At 38.3% G+C, this 22,124-nt stretch overlaps 1 protein-coding gene across 3 annotated transcripts; it reads right to left on the bottom strand.

The window, feature by feature from the left end:
• Window positions 1-233: 233 nt before the first annotated feature.
• Window positions 234-20,768, bottom strand: SERPINB11 (serpin peptidase inhibitor, clade B (ovalbumin), member 11). Of its 3 annotated transcripts, XM_011974155.1 has the most exons (8): window positions 20,721-20,762; window positions 13,692-13,877; window positions 12,690-12,749; window positions 11,389-11,517; window positions 8,006-8,123; window positions 3,947-4,089; window positions 3,101-3,256; window positions 234-1,124 (listed from the first exon to the last, which is right to left on the bottom strand). In XM_011974155.1, exons 2-8 carry the CDS (start codon window positions 13,857-13,859, stop codon window positions 720-722), a joined length of 1,179 nt encoding a protein of 392 aa, XP_011829545.1. In that variant the 5' UTR covers window positions 13,860-13,877; window positions 20,721-20,762; the 3' UTR covers window positions 234-719. The 3 variants fall into 3 exon arrangements, with proteins under 3 accessions (XP_011829545.1, XP_011829547.1, XP_011829546.1); XM_011974157.1 differs by lacking the exon at window positions 8,006-8,123 and having other exon boundaries at window positions 20,721-20,768; XM_011974156.1 differs by lacking the exons at window positions 3,947-4,089; window positions 8,006-8,123.
• Between the last annotated feature and the right edge of the window lie 1,356 nt (window positions 20,769-22,124).

The raw sequence follows: 22,124 nt of genomic DNA on the forward strand, positions 1-22,124 counted from the left end.
GAGGAGGAGAAGGAAGAAGGAAGGGGAGAAGGAGGAGAAGGAAGAAGGAAGAGGAGGAGAAGGAGGAGGAGAAAATCTATTGTTCAATTCAGTAGTATAATTCAATTCAATTCAACTCAAGCAATTGGCCAAAAATTCCACTGAAATATTGACTGAATCAGACTTCTCCACGTTCAAAGTATCCTTTTATAAGCCATTTGATTGCTGCCATATGTTACAAGTCTTCACAGAGCTTTAAGGTATTCCATGCATTTATTATTCTCAACACAGAATTTTGAACTAAAACTCACCGCATTCTATTTACATATGTAAGGAAAAAATTTAAAAATCCAAGCAAAGCTGAAGCCCTTCAGCTGGTTTTCTTTAAGCAGAGATGTCACGTCACTTATTCAAGATCTCACAAATATATACAAGTCAAGAAAATCTAATCCCTTAAAATTTTACTCATTGACTTGATCATGTCACTGGACAGCAATCAAACGAGACACCACAGATAAGAAAGCCAGAAAGCTTTCTGCATAAATCCACCTTATTCTATGATTAACAAAGCCTTAGCTTCACAACTCATGAAATTGTTGGAAGAGATCCTACACCTGTTTTGCAGATGAGCAAACTGAGGCACAGAGGTGTGTGAGGTGTGAGCTTTTTGGCCATGGGAAAGTCACAGGATTGTCTCTGCATCTCATCTGCAACTCTGACACTTGCTCACCCCCATCTGATTAGGGAGAGGCAAGCTTGCCACAGAATAGAATTACATTGGTATGAGTGTGCCTTATAAAGAACAAGAAGGGGTGGTTCGCCTTGAACTGAGCTCGCATGGGTAGGCTTTTCATAGCGATGCTGTCCCCAGTGGCGGCTGCTGCCTCCGTGCCCTCTTCGCTGACATCCAGGTATGACTTGTGGATAGCTTTTGATAAATACAGACCCTTGGTTGGTGACATTCCAGAAAGATCAGCTTTGACCTGGTTGAAGAGATCTGTCATCCCTAGAGATTTTAACAGGGAATTTAGCTCATACTTAATTTCAAGTTTGAATCGGGGAAGATGTACTTCAACTTCTCTTTCCATCATGTTAGAAGAGCTGGTCCACTCATGAAACGTCCTCGAATTCAGCTGCTTTTCTATCTAAGAGACAAAACACAGACAAGCCCACATGAGTCAAACACATGGCCTCTACATTAAATGTCATATGTTTTTATAATTCTCAGTGTGAATGTTTCAACTTCATCACTTTTTCTACCTTTAATACAGTCTACTTACCTGGGAACAAAATCATACCATTAGCCACATTTTCCCTTTTCTGTCATCTGTTTCTCCTCTAAATTTCATAATTAAACTTCTCAAGTAGGTATCCTACAGTCTTTTCCCTCAATTCCCTCAGCACACATGCTTCACTGCACTTCTCCCACTATCGCCTGTGAAGTTGTCATGGTCCTGTTTCGTGGATGGACTCAACCATTTCTTCTTGGTTCTCATATCTGAAACATTCCACGACACCCTCCTTTATGAGCGTGATTCTCGTTTGGCATCCCTGATGCCAGGATCCCCGTGAACTCTGATAGCTTTCATCTTCTCATGCCCTTCTCTGTCACTGTCTCTGGTAGCTGCTCCTGAAGCTGAACTCTGGGCCACCTGTGCCTCTGCCCAGCATGTCAGCTCCCACATCAACGCTCAGGTTTCCCAAAGCAGCCTCAGCACGCTGACTTCTCATTTTCTCCGTCCAGTTTCATCATTTGTTTGTAAATCTTTCAAACGCCCCCCTCAGGCATTGAACTCTCCAGCCAGCCCTGGCCACAGCTCCCAGCTCCAAACCACCATGCTGTGTCACATCCCATCTTTTTAATCCAAGAATTTAAAACAGTTTTGACCACCGCTGTCTACCATGACAATATATAATCCACCATAAAATAAATGTGGTTTTTCTTCCAAAGTGGCTTTTCCTTTTGTCCTTTTCTGCCCACATCCAAGAGACTATGACTTCATGCCACAGCTCACGCTGCCCTTCTTCTAAGGCATTTGCACTGCTCTTTGCTCTGCTCAGTTTAGCAGGGCCCCTGTGATTCTCCTGTTCATCCAGCAAGGCTCGGACTAAAAGTGCTCTGCTGGGAAATCCTTTCTGACCCCTTCATTCTAATCCCAAAGTCTACTTCCAGAAAACTTTCTGCAGAGTCTAAACTGCTCCCAAACTGCTTTATGCCTCCAACTGTCTTTCACTCCAGTCAACCACAGGCCCTCAGGGACCTGATTCCCTCTGACTGGGCCACAACCATAAGCATACCTGTTCTCATGGCCACAGCTGCACTTCTGTTACTACAGCTCCCTCTCAATTGGCACCCGTCTCACTTCTGAAGCCAAATGCGTACATCCTGACCCTGCTCTTTCCGGAAGCCTTCCCTACCACCCGACACACATGCACACCTTGCTCATCTGTGCCACAGTGTTTTCGTCTCAAGCCAGCACTCCCTGGCTTAGAAGCCCCTAACTGTTGGGCCATATCATCCCTATGTGTGTCAGCTTTGCAGGCTCCCAGAAGTTCAGCTGTCAGAAGCACAGCCTGCTCTGTCCTGGGCAGCTTCGGCTGCAGCTGGGGAAAGGGGGATGGATCCAAACTCCTTTCACTGCCATGACCACTTCTTAACGGGTGTGGTGCACATTTCTCCACAAAACTGAGATGTTAATAATGGCTAGCCCATGAAAGTACATTACAATTGGCTCAGAAATACTGCCCCTGAGGGTAAACTGGCTGGATCAGATTTCTGCACACTAGGAGCCCAAATAGCATTATAACTTCATTACTGTAGAAAGATGTCCCCCAATCATCAACCAACCAGTACTTGTCTGTATTTGTACAAAACATCACTTCTGCCTCCATGTGCCTTTCTCATGTAAGAATAGCTTGTTCTCCATAAACACATTGTCCTGAAAGGCAGAGGCCACGTGTCTCCCTGGTACTTTCGCAGCCCCTAGGGCAATCCTACTGAGGCTTAGATTGTGAATCAATGACTACACTAATGTCATGAGATACACTGTGTGTGTGTGTGTGTGTGTGTGTGAACATGCACACATGCTTTAACTGCTTTCTAGCATTCTTATAATTTTACCTGTTTCACATTAGCTGTGCCTACTGGAAGCAGAATAATCATGCTTAATTTGTTGTTAACGTAGGGCAGCTCAAGAACTTGCATCTGCGGCTCCTTTAGGAAGGCCAGTTTAAATGTTCCAATTTGATACATCATTTCCACAGTTACATTTTTACGCTGTGAAGAAGAAAAGGATTATAATTAGGTAGTATATATAGTTACATATGTGAGCGCACATGTGTGTATACTGATTACTTTGCATAACATGAATATCTGCATGAACACTCTAAAGACATGGGTAAAATAGAAACTACAAAGTAGATTCCTTATTACTTCCCTTTGCAAAAATTATCCATTTTTTTTAATTTAAAATAAGTCATGGTTATAGACTGAATTATTCTAATAATATATATAGATAGCTTGGTCTACCAAAAGCAAAGTCAGGATTTCTAGCTAACATGACTTTAGTGGAAAAAAAAAAAAGGATACATCATTAAATCATTTTCTTTTTAATCTTTCCTCAAGAAACTCTCTAGGAAAAAAAATAACACAGATAACTTTAGTGTGCTGCTGGAGAAAATAACCACAGTGTACATGGAAAGAATAAACCAATAGAACATTAAGAAAAGAATGGGTTTTCTTCTTTGCCAGAGAATCTTAGTATCCCAAGTCTCCAGCTGGGTGCTCTGTGATAAAAGTTATTGTCACTTAATAGAGGAAAAATTAAAATGTGTAGAAAATACAATAAAAGAACCAACAGAAACCTAGACTAATATTTTCACTAAATCACTAAATCTTTCTAAGTTGTCCTTAAATGATTACTGTATTCTCCAACATTTGTCATCAGTCTGAAAATAAAATACTTACCTCACTTAGCTGAAAAGGACTTTTAACTGTCTCTCTTTCTTGAAATTTATTTTGCCATTGTCCTTTGAAATATATGGCATTCACCAGGACCATTACAGATGAAGGGTCAATTGTGCCCTTTCCAAAGAGATTTGTGACTTTTCCTTGTGTAAAAAATAAGATAATTGTATTTGGATTTGAACTTCCTGATGACAGGGAGGTGAAGAGTCATGAGAAATATACAGCCATTTCTTTTTTAAGACTAATTGTAAATTTGAGATACCAGAACTCCTTTCATCTCCTGGCCATGGAGCCTTCTTTGTCAAATGAAGTTTATTTCAGGGAATATTTAATGCTTTGTTATTTAACCAGAAGACAGCATCCAGGAAGTTGCCAGTATATTCATGATGGATCAATTTGTCTTACGCCTCATTATATCGAGTGATTTCTTCTAGATTACTGCTTATTTAAATATTATGTAATAATTTCTTGTGGCTTACTTTTAATATTTACAAGACTTTATGCTTACCAGCACTTCACTACATACAAATATGTTAAGTATTTTAAAATACTTATTCTTTCAATGCACTACAATTAGCGTATTACAAATATGTATACAAAAGCACTTGAAGTAAACACATATCTGAAAATCAAGATTCATAAAATCATGCCAGGAATTGCTTGGTAAATAAAACTGATCAAAATTAAACATCCAGCCCTCTTGGTACATTTTGGTATGTTGCAATTTATAAAACCTTTTTGGAAGGTAATCTGTTATACAATATGAAACACAGGAATATCTGAACATCAGCTTTAAGCTTCATGAAGGTTTTACTTTTCACTGAACTTCTAGGCCTAACACAATCCTAGCATGTGATAGCAATACCTAACCTTAAGTGTACCATGTATATTTTTGGTTGAAACAGTAAATAAAGATATAAACAAATGATGAAATAACATTAATATTCTACATAAATATATAACATGTGAATCCCGAATGCACACCCATGGCAGACAACACTAATCATCTTTTCATTCATGCCAAAAGAATTTAGGCATTTTCTAGATTCTGGGCACTGTTCTAGACACTGTAGCACTAAACTCAGACTATAACACAAAACTAAACAGACAAAAATCTCTACTGTCACAGAGTTAGTGTCTACCGGCTCAATTGTGGGCTTTTTCAAGTAACCTAAGTTTAAGCCTCAGACTCTCAATACAGATTTTCCAAGCAGCGACTACCAGTGGATTAGAGTTAGCACAAGAGATGAGGCATATTTTTACACCACTGTGCTAGGTAAATTAACAGATATGAAAAAATATATACACCTTTCAAAGCATTTTCTGACTTAATACAAATAATAGATACATATGTTAATCTGGTCACCTATTACTAAACTTGACATCTGTCAGTTCCTCAATCAAAAAGATACTATTGAGAGCTCATCACTGTTAAGTGATATAATGGGAGACAAATATATTAGAAAACATTTTCTTTATGCTAAAAGAAATCTAAAATAATATAAAGCTAAACTAGAATTATTAAGTGAATTCAGCAATGTTAATATACAAAAGTAAAGTATATACTTATACATCAACAACAAATAAACCAAAATAATAGATACCAGCTAAAATTCACCAAACACCTCAAATACCACCTAGAATCAGTTTATCAAAAAATGCACAAAACTTCAACATAGGAAAATACAAAATGCTACTAAAAGAAAAAATTAAAGAAGACCTGTATAGAGGTAAATTTCATGGTCATGGATTAGAGTTTGAATAAAGATGTATTTTCTCTCCAAATCTATAGATTCTATGTAAATCCTATTAAAATTTCAACTGATACATTCTATGGAAGTTAACAAACTAATTTTAAAATGTATATGGAAATACAAAGGATCAAGATTTGGCAAGGCAACCCTAGAAGAGGATCAACATTGGAGGGATTATACTTCCAGCTTCAAGACTTATTATAAAGCTACTACAATTGTGGCATCATCATGAGAATAAACAAATTGACGAATGAAAGAGAATGGAAAACCCAGGAGCAGATTCACACAGATATGGTCATCTAATTTATGATAAAATTTACATTGCAGTGTAATAATGAAAGGATTCTTTATTCAATAAATAATGCCATATAAATTAGACGTCCACGTGGAATGATACTAATTTTAAAATGAATCCTGACTTTAATAAAACAATAAAACTTCTAGAAAATAACATATGAAAATATTTTCATGAACTAGAAAATATTTTCACGATGATATTTCTTTAAAATCATCCAAAAAATGTGTACGAAGACACTAACTATAAAGGAAAAGATCATAAATTTTATTCCTTTGAAATTAGAAACTTCCATTCATCTAAGACATCACTAAGAGATGGGAAAGATAAGATGCAAAATAGTAGAAGTTACTTGCAACATAGATATCCAGTATGTGCAAAGAACTCCTAAAAATTTATCAGAAAAAAAGAAAAACAAACAAACCATTCTTACAAGTGGGCAAAAGATTTAAACAGAAACTTCACAAAGGAGGATATGCAGCATCTGAAAAATTGTTCAACCATGTAATTCATAAAGGAAATGCAAATTAAAATTAAAATAACTACAGTGGCTAAAGTTAACAAGCCTTACACTACCAAGTGTTGGCAAGGAGGAGGAACAATTGAAATTCTCATTTCTTGTTTGGGCAAATAAATTGACACAACCACTTAAGAAAGTTGCTTGGCATCTACTACAATTGAATGTATATATGCCTTATGACCAGCAATTCCATTCCAAGGTGTACACCCAATAAAAGTGCATACATATGTGTATCAGAGATATGTATCAAAAATATTCACAGCAGCACTATTGATAAGGGATCCAAACTAAAAATGTCCTAAGTATTTATTAACAGTAAAATAGGTAAGTATATTTAGAATATTCTGAGAATGAAATACATACTAATAAAAATGAACAAACCATGCAATGTGTAACTATGTGGATGAATCTCACAAACATATATTGGCCTTAAAAAACCCACATAATTTATGATTCCAATTACATGAGATTTAAAAACAGGCAGAACTAATAAGTGGTAACAGAAGTCAGAGAAACCTTAACGTTTGGGGGAAAAAAGGGCTTATTTCTAGAAGAGGATTTAAGGGGGCCCTTGCAGTGCCTCTTTCTGATAACTTATGTCTTATTTTGCTGACCTGAGTAGTGATTCATGAGTATATTCACTTTGTGATAATTTATCAAACAGCACACATACAATAATTTACTTTTCTATATGTATGTATATTTAAATCATAAAGTTTATTTTTAAAATCAAAATTTAAGGGATGTATTAACTAATTGTGATATGTCAATGTTATTTGGTTCCTGATTCAAACAAGAAAAAAAAAAAAAGCCAACAGGGGAAAAATGAAAACACACTGAATATTTAACATGAAATGATTATTTTTAATTTTTCAGATGCAATAATAGTGTAGTGGTTGTATTAAAATTGTCCATATTTTTTAGAAAAACAAAGTGAAATATGTGTAGGAAAATGATATAATATCTAGAATTTGCTGCAATATAATCTTAAAGAGGTGTTGGAGAAAGGGTGAGAGATTACATGAATAAGGCCAGCCATTAGTGAGAAATGTTGCAATTGAGTGATGGGTATATACGGTTCACTATATATTCTCTCTACTTTTGTATATCCTTAAATTTTTCCTCAACCAAATGTTTCTAAACAAACATGAATATATCCTTGGTATCAAATATTAAATGTGCCATTTAAGAAATATTTAGCAACGTATATGGGTTTTTAATTATGAAAAGTAAATTTAAATTTAATTAATTTTAATTATAGAATGCACCATACATTTATGAAATAGAAATGGTGTTCATTCACAGAGTCACTTTGTATATATTCTAGAACAACTGATTGTAAAGGGTATTCCAAAATATGGCCCCATTCCTTTCTTGCTGATCTGCCTATGTCAGGTGGGGACTTCAGCCAGCTTCCTCGTTAGCAAGTGGACTTGGATTGCTTATCAATACAACACAGAATTTAGAGACACCTATTGACTTATCCTTACCATTAGTTTTGTTTTCAACCCAAGCATTAATTGTTTTCCTCGTTTCTTCTGTAGACTGTTCAAAATCCACAGTTTGTAACCTGGCTTGATACCATTTCTCAGAACAGCTTAAATATTGCTATAAAAGACATGATAATTGAACAACAATTCAAAAACAGTGTAAGGAAAACAAAATCTATAGCTCGATGTATTCTAAAATTCTAATGCAGAGAAAAAAGCAGTTCCTATAAACAAGTCTGAGAGGAAACAGAATACGTATGTACTTATTTTTAATGAAATAAATAAATTTAACAAAATCTGAAACCCTTCCAAAAGGAATGTTCAGAAATGTTTTGTTGTTACTTCTGTCATATGATTGGCTGTCTTAGTTTTAAAGTGTTCAAAGCAAAATGACAAATTGCAATACAATGAGCACCTTCTGACTCTATTCCTACTCTTTCCTCTTCAAAGTAGACATGGAAGCTACTGCTCTCAGATTATAGACTGGAAAACTGAGAAGAGTGGTTAAGTGACTTGCTTTCCTGAGGTCTAACAGAAGGTTGTTCCCATGATATGTATCAATCTCCTCACAAGCTACCATAAATATAATTAATAATGAAAACATTATCTGATGTAAATAGTTGGCATTTCTGTCAAATTTATATAAAGTGTGAGCAAAAATATCTTAAGGAATTTATTATTTCATTCACCTATAACATATTATCCAAGTGAAAGTGGTGTGCAAACTCAGTATAAAGAACTTACCCTTTCTTTTAACCAAAAATTCTTAGTCCCAAGCCCCTCCTATGTAGTATTCTGGAGCAACTATTGATGACCACCCATGGCCCTAGATTTCTACAGAACTGGAGACTTTCTGTTGTCTTTCTGTCAAGACAACAGTGATATCTACATGGACCCAAATGAATTTACCATGATGCAATTCCTGAGACCTTAGGAGCATACCTCCACAGCCCAGTGGGACCCGATGCCCCAGCATGAACTGAATAGAATGATACAAGACTTCGAGATATGGAAGATATGTCTAGCATAGAAGAAAAACAAATCTTAACTAATGTTATGGGAAGTCAAGGACCCCAAACGGAGGGACCTGCTGAAGCTGTGACAGAAGAACATAAATTGTGAAGATTTCATGGACATTTGTCACTTCCCTGATCAATACTCTTGTGATTTCCTGTGCCTGTCTTTACTTTAATCTCTTAATCCCATCATCTTCATGAGCTGAGGATGTATGTCGCCTCAGGACACTGTGATGATTGTGTTAATTGCACAAACTGTTCATAAAGCATGTGTGTTTAAACAATATGAAATCTGGACACCTTGAAAAAAGAACAGGATAACAGCGATGTTCAAGGAACAAGGGAGATAACCTTTAGGTCTGGCTGCCTGAAAGCTGGGAGGAACAGAGCCATATTTCTCTTCTTTCAAAACTGAGTAGGAGAAATATTGCTGAATTCTCTTTTTCGGCAAGGAACAGCCCTGAGAAAGAGAATGCATTCCTAGGAGGAGGTCTCTGAAATGGCCGCTCTGGGAATGTCTGTCTTATATGGTTGCAGATAAGGGATGAAATAAGCCCCAGTCCCCCATAGTGCTCCCAGGCCTGTTAGGATGAGGAAATTCCCGCCTAGTAAATTTTAGTCAGACCGGTTGTCTGCTCTCAGACTCTGTCTCCTGATAAGATGCTATCAATGGCAATGTGTGCCTGAAACTTCATTAGCAATTTTAATTTCACCCCGGTGCTCTGCCCTCATTTACTTTGTGATATTTTATTGCCTTCTGAAACAGGTGATCTCTGTGACCCACACCCTATTTGTACACTCCCTCCCCTTTGAAAATCACTAATAAAAAATTGCTGGTTTTGCAGCTTTGGGGGCATCACAGACCTGCCAACATGTGATGTCTCCTCCGGACACCCAGCTTTAAAATTTCTCTCTTTTGTCCTCTTTCCCTTTATTTCTCAGACCACCCAACACTTAGGGAAAACAGAAAAGAACCTATGTTGAATTATCGGGGGTGGGTTCCTCTGATAAACTACGAGCAAAATCTGGGCCTCAGAATGAATCTTGTCCTGAGCTGGATCCAACTGTGGTTGAAACAACCTTAAGTAACTCTCCATAGCCCAGGAGATGGATGTTTTTCCAGCCAGAATCCTGAAATAACAAGGTCCCTCTCATGACATAGTTCAAGACAATTTTCATGATGCTAATGAGGACCTTCTCACTTCAGGAACAGATGCCATAATGATCATCCCAAATCCACATTTATCTACTGTTATGTCTGGGTCACTGTTTTGAGAAGGCAAAGTCACGAGAGCAGGCATCCCAACTCGAAGGACCATGATTGTTAATCCCTGCCACTCTAGACACTCTCCATACATCATTCCCTATATGCTTCCAGGGCAGTAAAATAAATCATTCCCTATATGCTTCCAGGGCAGTAAAATAAAATACCCTCTAAATGTCTATAATACCTACCCCAAGTTGCAAATATTCTGACTATCAGAAGCTTATCACATCCAAGACATAACCTGATCTACCAGGCCAGGGAAGAACATTAGAAACTCATGGTTTCATCCAGCTTCACGCAGATGGCATTTAAATAACCCTAGTCAAACAAAAGCTTGCATTTCACCTCAATCATAGCAAGATCATGTAGCAATTAAAAACAGGAAGATGGATTTGGATAGGGGTCAAATCCAGGTTTTGCCATTCAAATATCTCTGTGATTCTTGTCAGCCTGACTTTTCAGAATCTGCTTCACAGTCTGCAGAATTAATGGATATTTTACACCCATATCTTAGCACAATGTGAGGATTATAGGAGATAATGCCTGTAATGAGCTAAGCAGAATGACTGGCACAGAGTAAATACTCAATAAAACTACATAGGGCCACGGTGTTGGGAAAGGGCATAAATGGTGTTACAATATTGGAGCTACAAAGAACTAAGCCTAATCCTCTCATTTTAAAGATAGAAGTGACTTGCCCAAAGTTATGTATTCTAAATGGAAACAGAACTCCTGTCTCTTGGCTCACGGTCCAATGTAATTTCAACTACTTCTTTATACTCCACTATTAAGAACCTCTGAAAATGGTATGAAAAATTGGTTTTGTTTTTCTTCTGGTCCACAGGGATGATTCTTACCTACTTTGCTTTGTGCTTCATCCCTGACCTTGGTTCTTGGACAGCATTAGGGATCTTGAAAAAGTCATTTTTATGTAATATTTTATAACTTTACATGAGAATTTCAATAAATCCATTTCACTGAAACTGTAAGTCAGCTCAGATTCAGCCTCTTAATGATAAACGTTCTCACTCTTCATCAATTTTGTGGTATGAAATTCAGAGGATGCCAAGAAAGTTGGCCATTCTTCCAAATGGACTTACCTGATGCAATGCCATTGTCTTTGTCCCGTAGAGCCTGTTGGCAATGCTGAGGGTATAGTTAGAGTCTGGCTGGTTGATTTGAGAGAATAAGACACCAAACTCGGAATGAATTCTTCCGGCTTGGCTGCACTGAAGCATTAGTAAACAAAGAATGGTGTATTAAATTGCTTGATTTTTGCCATTGGAGAATGATAACTATCTAGAGAGCAAGGTGTTTGCCACTGAGTAAAAGGGCTGTGAATACAAGGAAATTAGTTTAAAGCATTTTCTTCTTTGGATTTTCGCTAGCACATTAATTTCACCACTCTGTAACTTTAGTTGCAGTCTGTGTGCAGAATTGTAAGTTACTGTATAATACATGTGTACTTGTGGTCCTAACAATTTAATTCAAAGGCAGTTTTCATAAATAAACAGATCCTAGTGGGGTATTCAGGGCAATAATTCCAGTGTTATTGCTGCCTTTGTACTTATAGAATCGTTTCTTTTCTCTTTCACACTTTTTTCTACGTCTCCATTTTTCATGTGGTCATTTGATCAAATACCTCAGCCCTTCACTGAACTTAGTTCACACACTAATTTGCTTCTCAGTGGTAGCAATTCTGTTAAGCTGCAGCTTTGTTGCATTTTAAAGATGGCTAAGAATTTATGGACATTATAGGGAATATGCCTATATTCCCTAAAGCATTCCCTAAAGCAAATGTTCATAAACTATGGACTTAGAACTTTTAATAGTCAGCTGGGTTCCATGAAGTTGGTGTTCTGTGAGTCTGTGTGCATTTGTGTATTTTCTCAACCAATCACAATCAAACAGAACTATTTTTTTGTAGGAGTTCTATATAATTTTGATGTCAAAATGAATCCTTCTACTGGAAAAAACTAGAGACCATAGTCCCACAGCGTGTGGATTGAGAAGCATCAGGCCATGTTTTCCCAGCACATAATTATATGGCCAAGCATCAGGGGCCTTTCTCAGTCCCCACTCTAGACAGAAAAATCTAACACCACATAGACAAGACTGGCAGACTCAACATAGGGCATCCTCCATAAAGGAACAAAAAAGCTTGAGTAAGGATGGCAATAAATCAGGTAATAAAATCTAAGAAACTTTACTATTGTTATTATCATTATCATTATTATACTAAACTCTACAGGCTGTAGTTATCATCAGGAAGGTTAAAGGGGGACACAGAGCTGTTTCCCTCATGGACAAAAGAAGGAGCTCTTCTACTCAACGCTCAGACAATTATTTCATCCTCCTCTTAGGTTAAAGAGCATTTGACAACTCAGCAATATTATCATACCTTAGATGAGTCCTTGAACCCTGGTTTTAATGAGTCTACAGTATGATGAAAATGAAGCACCTAGAAAAGAAAAAAAGGATCCATTGGCATCAGAAGCAATGTACAGTCTATCAAGGTTGACAGTTGTAAGGATCTATTTTTCTATTTTAGATCAAGACCAATAGTGATAGCTAAATTTAATAATGTTGCTTTCCAAATCCTGAACTAAGTCTTTACATATCTTATTTAACCTTCCCAAAAACTGTATAAGTAGATACTATTACCCTCATTCTATGTTAGGGAAACTATAAGTTTAAGAGAGATCGAGCAGCTTGCGTCAGACCACTGTCAGGCTCCAGGGACTAATCTCTTATCCGCTAGACCCTTCTGTCCCTACTGCTCTTAGGCTGATAACTAAGACAGTACCCAGCACAAACAATAATAAGATTTGCAAGTATCCTAAGAGTTGTTAAGTGATATTCTCTAGACTTTCCACTGCAATAAAAATATATGTAATGGGAAAATCTCTAATGTTAGCCTATATAACCTGAAAAGTCACCTTTCCTTTCTGAGTCTCAGTTTTCAATCTGTAAAGTGTGGATAATAATTCCTAACTGTTATGAATTTGAAACATAATCATGAAAATTTTTTTAACTTGGTAATGTCTAAAATAGCATTACGTTTATTGTAAATTTAACCTACTACAGGACAATCATAGTAACTCTGTCACATTTAAATCACTGAATGAAGAGACCCTAAAAGTAAACTGCAGAGATTTATTTGTGATACCACTGATAGTAAAAAAGAGACTACGTGTTGCTTGTATTACATTGCTTGCACTACAGCATACTCCGTTAATCAAACCATTATCAATTTTTAAGAAATATGATTTACTCAATGTGGTTTTTTTCCTCTCTCAAGATGACAATTTTATTGGTATAAAGATAGAATTAATTTGGCTGACCCAGAGCGGGTGCATGAAAGACTTCTGGGCCCTGGGCAAATCTCTGTGGAATTTCATACCTTCTCTAGTTGCTCTGCACTCTCTCCCCTGGCACCAAGGAGGACCATGCTTAGAGCATAAAGTAGACTTAGCGGAGAAAAGAAGATGTTATCTCCTATGTTGTTACTGTTCAGCTCTTTGAACACATCAAGGCAAAATTCAACGTTAGCTGTGCTGAGAGAACCCATTTTTATGCCAATGACTGCCTGAGAACAGAAGGAAAAAAATTCTCAGAACATCACTTGAAGTTACAGATAGTATCTGGATTTCAGTTATTATACTTCATGAGTTTAAGTATCAGGGCACACTGCTTCATGAAAAATTACATACCTTTATCACAATTCTGAGAAATTCATAAATGCTAGAGAGGGGAATTCACGTTAGTTTTACATTGCAATGAACAGAAGAGTCACTATTCCTTCAGCCAATGGTTAAAATCTATCTTACTATCATTTGTGTACATTTTTAAATAATCTAGAATTGTTCTGGAGTGAAAGATTAAAAGGAATTGGATCTTTGCATTTTGAATTTCCATACTTTAAGACATTCCTCACCCTGGAATTTGTGCAGTAAAAAATCTTGAGCTACACAAGATCAGCCAATCAAGACATTTTCCCACTAGACTACCCACTTTTGCAGTGTCACAGGAGGAGAACATCTCCATCTCAGTCGTTTTTGTACAAACAAGTTGACAGCACTTGCAGAATTTCTAGCATGTTTTTATCTCCTCAGTGGGACCTCATTCCCTGTATCCCTCCATGAATGTAAGACCATACTAACAAGTAGGTCCTGCCATAAGAAAGTGGTCAGAGCTCTCAGCCTGGAGGCCACAGCTGTCATGTTTATGAAAATAGAAATGGAAAAGGAAAATCCAAGAGAAGAAAAGATGATGCTGGAATATGTGTTATCTCAGGACAAGAATATGTCAGGAAAGAAGAGTTCATTCTATTCAGTTCCACAAACATTAATTGAGCATCGCTCACTGTAGAGGGCTATGGATATAAGAATGATCAAGAATAGTTTCTGCTCTCAGGGAGACTTCATTCTTCAGGAACTTCATTGCCATCAGACACTTCCTTCTTTTAACTTCGGAGTCATCATTCTCTCTTGGTCCACAGCCTGCCTCCTTGACTGCTCCTTCTCAGTCTCTTTTGCAGAATTGTTCTCAATTTTGAACCTCTAGACATCACAATAAAGCAGAATTCAGATCTTGAACCTCTTCTCTATGAACACTCATATTACAGGTGATCTCATCCAACCTCATTCCTCCTAATATCTAATTAGGAGGAATGTCCTAATGTCACTAATATGCTATTAGCTCCTGCATTTATGCTTGCCTTGAATTCCAAACCCATATATCCAACTGCCTACTCAACATCCCCACTTGGATGTCTAATATATATCTCAAACTGAACATGTCCAAAAGCGAATCCTTGGTTTTCTAATTCCTCTCTCCAGCCTGCGTCCCTCACAGCCTTCTTTACCTCTGTAAATGACAATTCTATTCTTCCAGTTTCTCAAGCTAAAAACCTTGGGATCATCCTTAAGTACTTTCTCATTCTTATTCAATCAGTGAAAAAAATCCTGTTTTCCCCATCTTTGGAAATATTCCTCATCTGCACATTTCTCATGCTCCCCAGTTTTAACAGCATAAAGGTGCTCCTGAATTACTTAAATAATCTCCTATCTTCTTTCTACTCCAGTCTTTATCCTCCTCCATGATATCTTTGATAGACTAGTATTTTTTAAGTATCAGTTAGTTAGGTACTCCTCTGCTCAAAAACTCCACTGTCTTCCCTTTTACTCAGGGAGGAAGCCAAAGTCCTTACTGTGACCAACAAGGCCCTCTGTGATCTGGCCCTGGCCACCTGTCAGACCTCATCTCCTACCACTCTTCCACCAGCTCACTCTAATTTAGCCATATCACCTCCTTGCATGCCTTCAACATAACAAGCACATTCAACCTCAGGGCATTTGCACTTTCTATTCCTCTTCGATGATGTTCTTCCAGAAGATATTCGAATGGTTCCTTCCAGCAGTTTAATCATATCTGTTCAGATAGCATCTCATTACTAAGGCTGTCCCTGACCATTCATTCTGTTTGAAATCTCAGCCCTCATCCCACCATTCCATTACCGTAGCACATACCACCACCTGGCTTACTACATATGTATTTATTATCTGATTCCCTTCCCTCTATAGTACATTAGAGCAAGGACTTCATTTTGGTGTTACGTTTTATTCCAGCATCCAGACAAGTCCTATCCATAGAATAGTGACCCAGTACATGTTTGCAGAAGGAAGAAATGAAGAAGAGAATTTCAATCCAGTAAGTACTATGTGATATGCTGGTATGCACATAATCAAGTAGAGAGGAGAGAGACAGAACCAAACTGAGAGTTATAGTTAGCCTTCCTGGAGGAGATAATATCCCTGCTGCTTTTAGAAGAATGAAATAAGCATCACCCATGTATATACATGTAAGAAGAGCACTCCTGTCAGAAGGAATAGCATAAGCAGAGACTCAAACACCTGAAAGATAAATTTTATATTATAAGTGCATGAAATAAGAGTCCCAAAGTGGTGGGCAGAAGGGCCAAATATAGGCAGGACTATGGCCTTAGAAGCCTGGCATGCCCCTTGATGAGAAATCAGAGATCACACCCCACATAGCTCATGATGGAGTTGGTTCTTTATGTCACTTAGTCAGAAGTTCATATCATCTTTCTGATCATCAATTTATAAATCTCTCTCCTTCTCTTCTTCTCTCTCCCTGGACAGCATATTAAAAAAAAACAGGTTGGCTGCCCACCATTCAGCCCTTCCCTTTCACTCCCTTGTTTTGTGCTAAGAGAGCTTCCTTTGATGCAGATTTCATGCAGCCATGTGCTTCAGAGGAGGCTTCACCCTTCCTCAGGCCCCAAGAGCAAGCCTGGATTAGTCTAAGCCAATTGAGGGAATTCTATGTCCCAAGTTTCTAGTGTAGGAGTCAGAAGGTGCCATAATTCGTACAAGAAAGACAGGAGAGGTTGCTGGAGGGCTTCTGGAAAAGGCTTCCGATAAGAAGAGATCCACAGGAGGAAACCATCCCTCTTCTTCCTCTCACAGTTGGGTTATCTGCATGTGTCTACTACTGCAGCTGCTATTTTGTGACCACAACGAAGGTAGTTTAAGAGGATAAGCCAGGATTTCAGAGAGGAAGGATGGACAGAACTTGCATTCTCGATGACACACCATTGAGTGAATGGATTACCCAATCCTGGATCTGCCCTAGCTTGAGATTTCTCTTCATGTGAAACAATAATTTTTTCTTATTGTTTAAGCGATTTTAGTTGAGTCTTCTGTTACTTGCAGCTAAACGAATTCTAACTCACTTCAAGGGTTGTTCTATACACCCTAGTTCACTAGGGCCAATTAGCCTACTTACTCCACATTCACCGTTCTGTAGCATACTTACATTATTCCCGTGTTTAGTCCACCTGGGATACAGAAATATTTGGTTCTTTTACCTTCCATCTTCTAGACTACAGCTTTGCCCTCTTTTAGAATCCAAGTCTAAGCATATATGCTATAGGACACTATGACAAAGGCCAATACATTTCCCGGCCAATACGTATTTATCCCAGTTGCTAATGATACTACACCAAGCCTGGACCACACTTTTCTTTGCTCTTGACAGTTTTTTAAAAATATGACAGAAAGGTTTTACTAATATCATTTTGCTAAAATACAACTATGTACCTCTGGCAGAATGTTTTCCTTCAAGGTGATTTTAATATAGCTCTCTGGATTACATGTGGTCATGACAGTGTCTTTGACAGCCCTTCGTTTAGTTACTTTAATAATGAAAGCACTTCCAATCATGAAGTATATCCAAGTCAATTGCTTTTCACACTATGTTCTGCATTTTAGTGAATTTAGTAAGCTAGTGGAGTTGTATTCTGGAAAGTAATGTAAATGTATTTATCTTAAATTTATATCATGTTGTTATAAAATCGCCTATTCACATATCATAGCTATTGTAGCCCTGCAGTTACTAGAGCACCTAAGAAAAGAGTTTGGAATACGCTGATAGGCCACTTACTGTGTGGCAGACACTTTTATTTGTCTGTTTATTTGTTTGTTTCTTCTTTTATAACCACAAGTACACAAGGTTGAGGTCATCACATACTCTGGTTCTTGGCAAAAGCCATCACTGGATTACAAGGCCATTCTCTTCTTTACTTATGGCCTTTGACCCAGTTCATTTCCTTTCTTCTCCACCACCACAGACACCACTTATAATTTGTTTAAAGCATATTCTTTTATTTATACGTGCTTCGGTAAAACATTGATTTCCTCATCTTATGCATTTTAAAATTTTCATAAATGAAGTTATGTTAGATAATACTTAATATAAGCTTCAGGAGGCTGAGGCAGCTGGATCCCTTGAGCCCAGGAGTCTGAAGCCAGCCTGGGCAATGTGGCGAAAACTCCGTCTCTACAAAAAATTTAAAAAATAGCCAGTCACGGTGGCACATGCCTGCAGTCCCAGCTACTCAGGAGGCTAAGGTGTGAGGATTGCTTCAGCCCAGGAGGTCAAGGCTGCTATGAGCAGTGATTGCACCACTGTACTCCAGCCTGGGAGACAGAGTAAGACCCTGTCTCAAACCAAAACAAAGCAAAACAAAAAAATACAAGTTTTCACATACTTTTCACTTAGTACTATATTTTTAAAATTCATCCATGTTATTCTGGGAATATAGTCCGTACCTTCTAACTGCTCCATTCTTTTGCTTCCACCATATTCATTTGCCCATTCATTTGCCAATGACAGATGCCCAAATGGTTTCCTTCTTCGTGCCACCACTAACAGTGCCATGATGAATATCAGCACACCTACTCCCTCACACAGCTGTGTGAGAATTTCTTTGTAAAGGAAATGGCTAACTTACAGGGTTCACGTATGTGCCAGGTACTACGTATGTATTACTCACAATCTTGAGTTTTTCAGGGTGAGTGATGATGTTCGCCTCACTTCACAGTTAGATCTTACAGCTCTTCAAGCATTGAGCTCATAGTACCAAGAAGGAATACTTCAGGTTCAGGTTTTACTCAAAAATCATTAGCAATACATAATTATAATTAATTCAAATGAACTTTGTATTAATTATAGTTTGAATTAGAATAATTCAAATTCTAATCAATAATATTAAAACTCTGTCTTGCCAATAGACATGCTAAATATCAAATGAACTTTGTTTATTGGCAAGACAGAGTTTTAACTATATTATTAATGTAGTGCCAAAGTGAATGGGCTTTCCTCATTCATTTTCCAAAATTCTACCTTTCTAGCTGTTTGCAGAGATCTTTCACAATGGAATTTCTATGTTAATCATATATTTAACTAGTTTTATTGACAATTCCCTATACATCTGGGTGATTGTCTTTGCACATGCAGAGGTGTATATGGATGGATTGACAGATTTTGGTTCATGTAATATGTTGGTCTTCTTCACTACATTGAATATTCTTTAAGGGCAGAGAATCATCTGTGAAATTGTCAGTGTCTTCCACATTCACCCAGGAATCAATACTTGTTAGGGAAACCAATATTCTGGGTATTTTACAACTTCAAGTCTAATTAATGTTGCCTAGTCCATTTCAGGGAAGCAGAACTCATGGAAGGCAGAAGTCCCAAGTCTCCCAGAATTTTATCAAAGATCTATATGGACCCCCAAAACAGCCCACTCATGTGATAAGGGAAAGTTGGCTGTGTCTTAGGAAGAAAAAAATCTTCTTCAAGCAAATGAGGTGTGCCATCTGGAAGTTGTTATGACAGAAATGAAGAAAAGAAGGATATCTGTTGCTGTAGCCCTTCAAGGTTGAGAAGAGGGGTTTCCAGAAGAGAACTCTATTTGGGATATGTGTGGAAGGCAACACATCTTATCTTATCTGAAGGGATACTAACACTAAAGGACTGCAACAGACAGAGGGTCTGGTTCTGTCCTGTTGGGGGAAATAATCTCCAAGTGTGGCTAAGGCATCAGCATCTTACAATCTGTACCATACCCTAGGTACGTTCTTCCCCTCTCACAAGACTCTTCTCTCATGACCACTTATCCAGCACCTACCCCTCCTTCCCTAAATCAGAGCTCTTCTTTTAGTCTCACTCTCTGCCCTACAACTTTGTGAATTTCACATATGCTCATTCCTAAAAATAGTAGAAATTTCAGAATGTTCACATAAACATAAACCATCATATTTTACCTGCATGTACAGAATATACATATTACTTAGGAGACTAATTTTAAAGCTATAAGAGGAAACTGAGAGGCAGGAAAAGAAAGGAATTGTCTCCAACACATAGTGATTAATAAGGCTAGCATAGTAAGTTAAGATCTTCTGGCCGGGCGCGGTGGCTCACGCTTGTAATCCCAGCACTTTAGGAGGCCGAGGCCGGCGGATCAAGAGGTCAGGCGATCGAGACCATCCTGGCTAACACGGTGAAACCCCGTCTCTACTGAAAAATACAAAAAACTAGCCGGGCGAGGTGGCGGCGCCTGTGGTCCCAGCTACTTGGGAGGCTGAGGCAGGAGAATGGCGGGAACCCAGGAGGCGGAGCTTGCAGTGAGCCGAGATCGCCGCCACTGCACTCAGCCTGGGCGACAGAGCGAGACTCCGTCTCCAAAAAAAAAAAAAAAAAAATCTTCTAAGGAGCTAAGAAGTGTCTCAATACACAAAGGCCACAGCATGCATGACTAGCTTGTGTTTTGAGTGAAGATTGGTAAGTAGAAAATATCAACAGAGTTCCATTTTACTAAACGAAGATCTGAAATCAAGTCAGCCTGCCTCAAGATTTTTAAATGCACACTATCAATGACATCAAAATATGCTAATGTATTTATCAAGGGATCAGTAAAAGTCATACTCAATTAAATAATAAGTTAGTTGCCCCTTCACTTGGTTCATTATGCAACCTGTCCAAATGCTATGGTTTACTCTTATTTATTGTCCCCTTTGACAACAAGCACAGTTGAGATAATGAAGTACAGAAACATTTCTCTTACCTTTGTTACTTTCCAGTGGTGAAGTTCACAGTGTAGCAAGTTAGACTGGAGCTGCGTCCCTCAAAAGGAAATATAAAGCCTTCATATTTTGCCCCTCCCTTTTCATTTGTGTCCTTAGTGATTCAGCTCTTCACCTGCTGGTTGGAAAGTACAGCCCTGAAAAGGAAGTCCATCAAGAGCTTCTTTAAATCCCCAGAGCCCAGCATGGTGGCGCATTCCTGTAATCCCAGCACTTTGGAAGGCCGAGGTGGGAGGGTTTCTTGAGGCTAGGAGTTTGAGGCCCACCTGGGCAACATAGAGAGACCCTGATCTCTATTTTAAAAATTAAAAAATAAAAATAAAATTTTTAATGAGATCCCCCAGAGACTCCCAAGATGGCCAGTGCTTTTTAGAGGAGCGCCCAATTCTTTTTCTATTTATTTATTTATTTATTTATTTATTTATTTATTTATTTTGAGATGGAGTCTCACAGGCTGGAGTGCAGTGGCACCATCTCGGCTCACTGCAACCTCCACCTCCTGAGTAGCTGGGATTATAGGCGAGCACCACCACACCCAGGCAATTTTTTATAGTGGAGACAGGGTTTCACCATGTTGGTCAGGCTGGTCTCAAACTCCTGCCCTCGTGATCTGCCTGCCTCAACCTCCTAAAGTGCTGGGATTACAGGCGTGAACCACCATGCCTGACTCTGCACCCAATTCTTAACCTCCTTCTGTTTTACTAAGGGAAAACATTGACAAGCCTGGCCTCTATTCAAGAAGAACAAGCTGTCTGTCAAAGAGATTGCCATCAATCCAACAAGTTGGCAGTGCCATATGCAAAATTCCAGGGATCTCCATTGTCCGTGCACATAGTGCAAAGCTACTCAATAGGAAAGATCCCAGCTGTGGCAGATGCTTCCTGGCCTGAGGAAGACTCATCCCAAGATCTTCTGGGCTCTCTTGCATGGAGCATATGTTTTTATGTGGAGCTTCAGCAATCTACTAGCAGGTAAATCCTGTCCCATAAAAAAACACAGGAGTTATTTTGTTAGTAATAACTCAAGCAAGAGTTATTCTGTGGTTTCAGTTTAGAAGCTTGGTGGGAGCAACAAGCCAGCCCTACCCAAAGTGAATTCAGAGGCCGAGTTATGATTCAGGAGTGGGGAAGAAAAATTACAGATTAGCGGTAGGAATGAGAGTTAGAGACAGATCATGTTTGGGGTGTGTAGTAGGCAGAATCAGTATTCTGAGAAAAGCCCAGCTTCCCAAAGACCAGTCTTGACCATGCAATCCACAGCCCAGCCTCCCCAGGTTGATACCCCTGCCAATCAATGATGACAGACTGCACCGCACTTATGATAGAAGAAATTCCTTTATGGCCAGTGATTTTCTCTTCATTTTCAGCGCAGAATATTTCTTCTCT

The sequence above is a fragment of the Mandrillus leucophaeus genome, unplaced genomic scaffold (assembly GCF_000951045.1).
Source record: "Mandrillus leucophaeus isolate KB7577 unplaced genomic scaffold, Mleu.le_1.0 Scaffold142, whole genome shotgun sequence".
Taxonomy (NCBI): Eukaryota; Metazoa; Chordata; class Mammalia; order Primates; family Cercopithecidae; genus Mandrillus; species Mandrillus leucophaeus.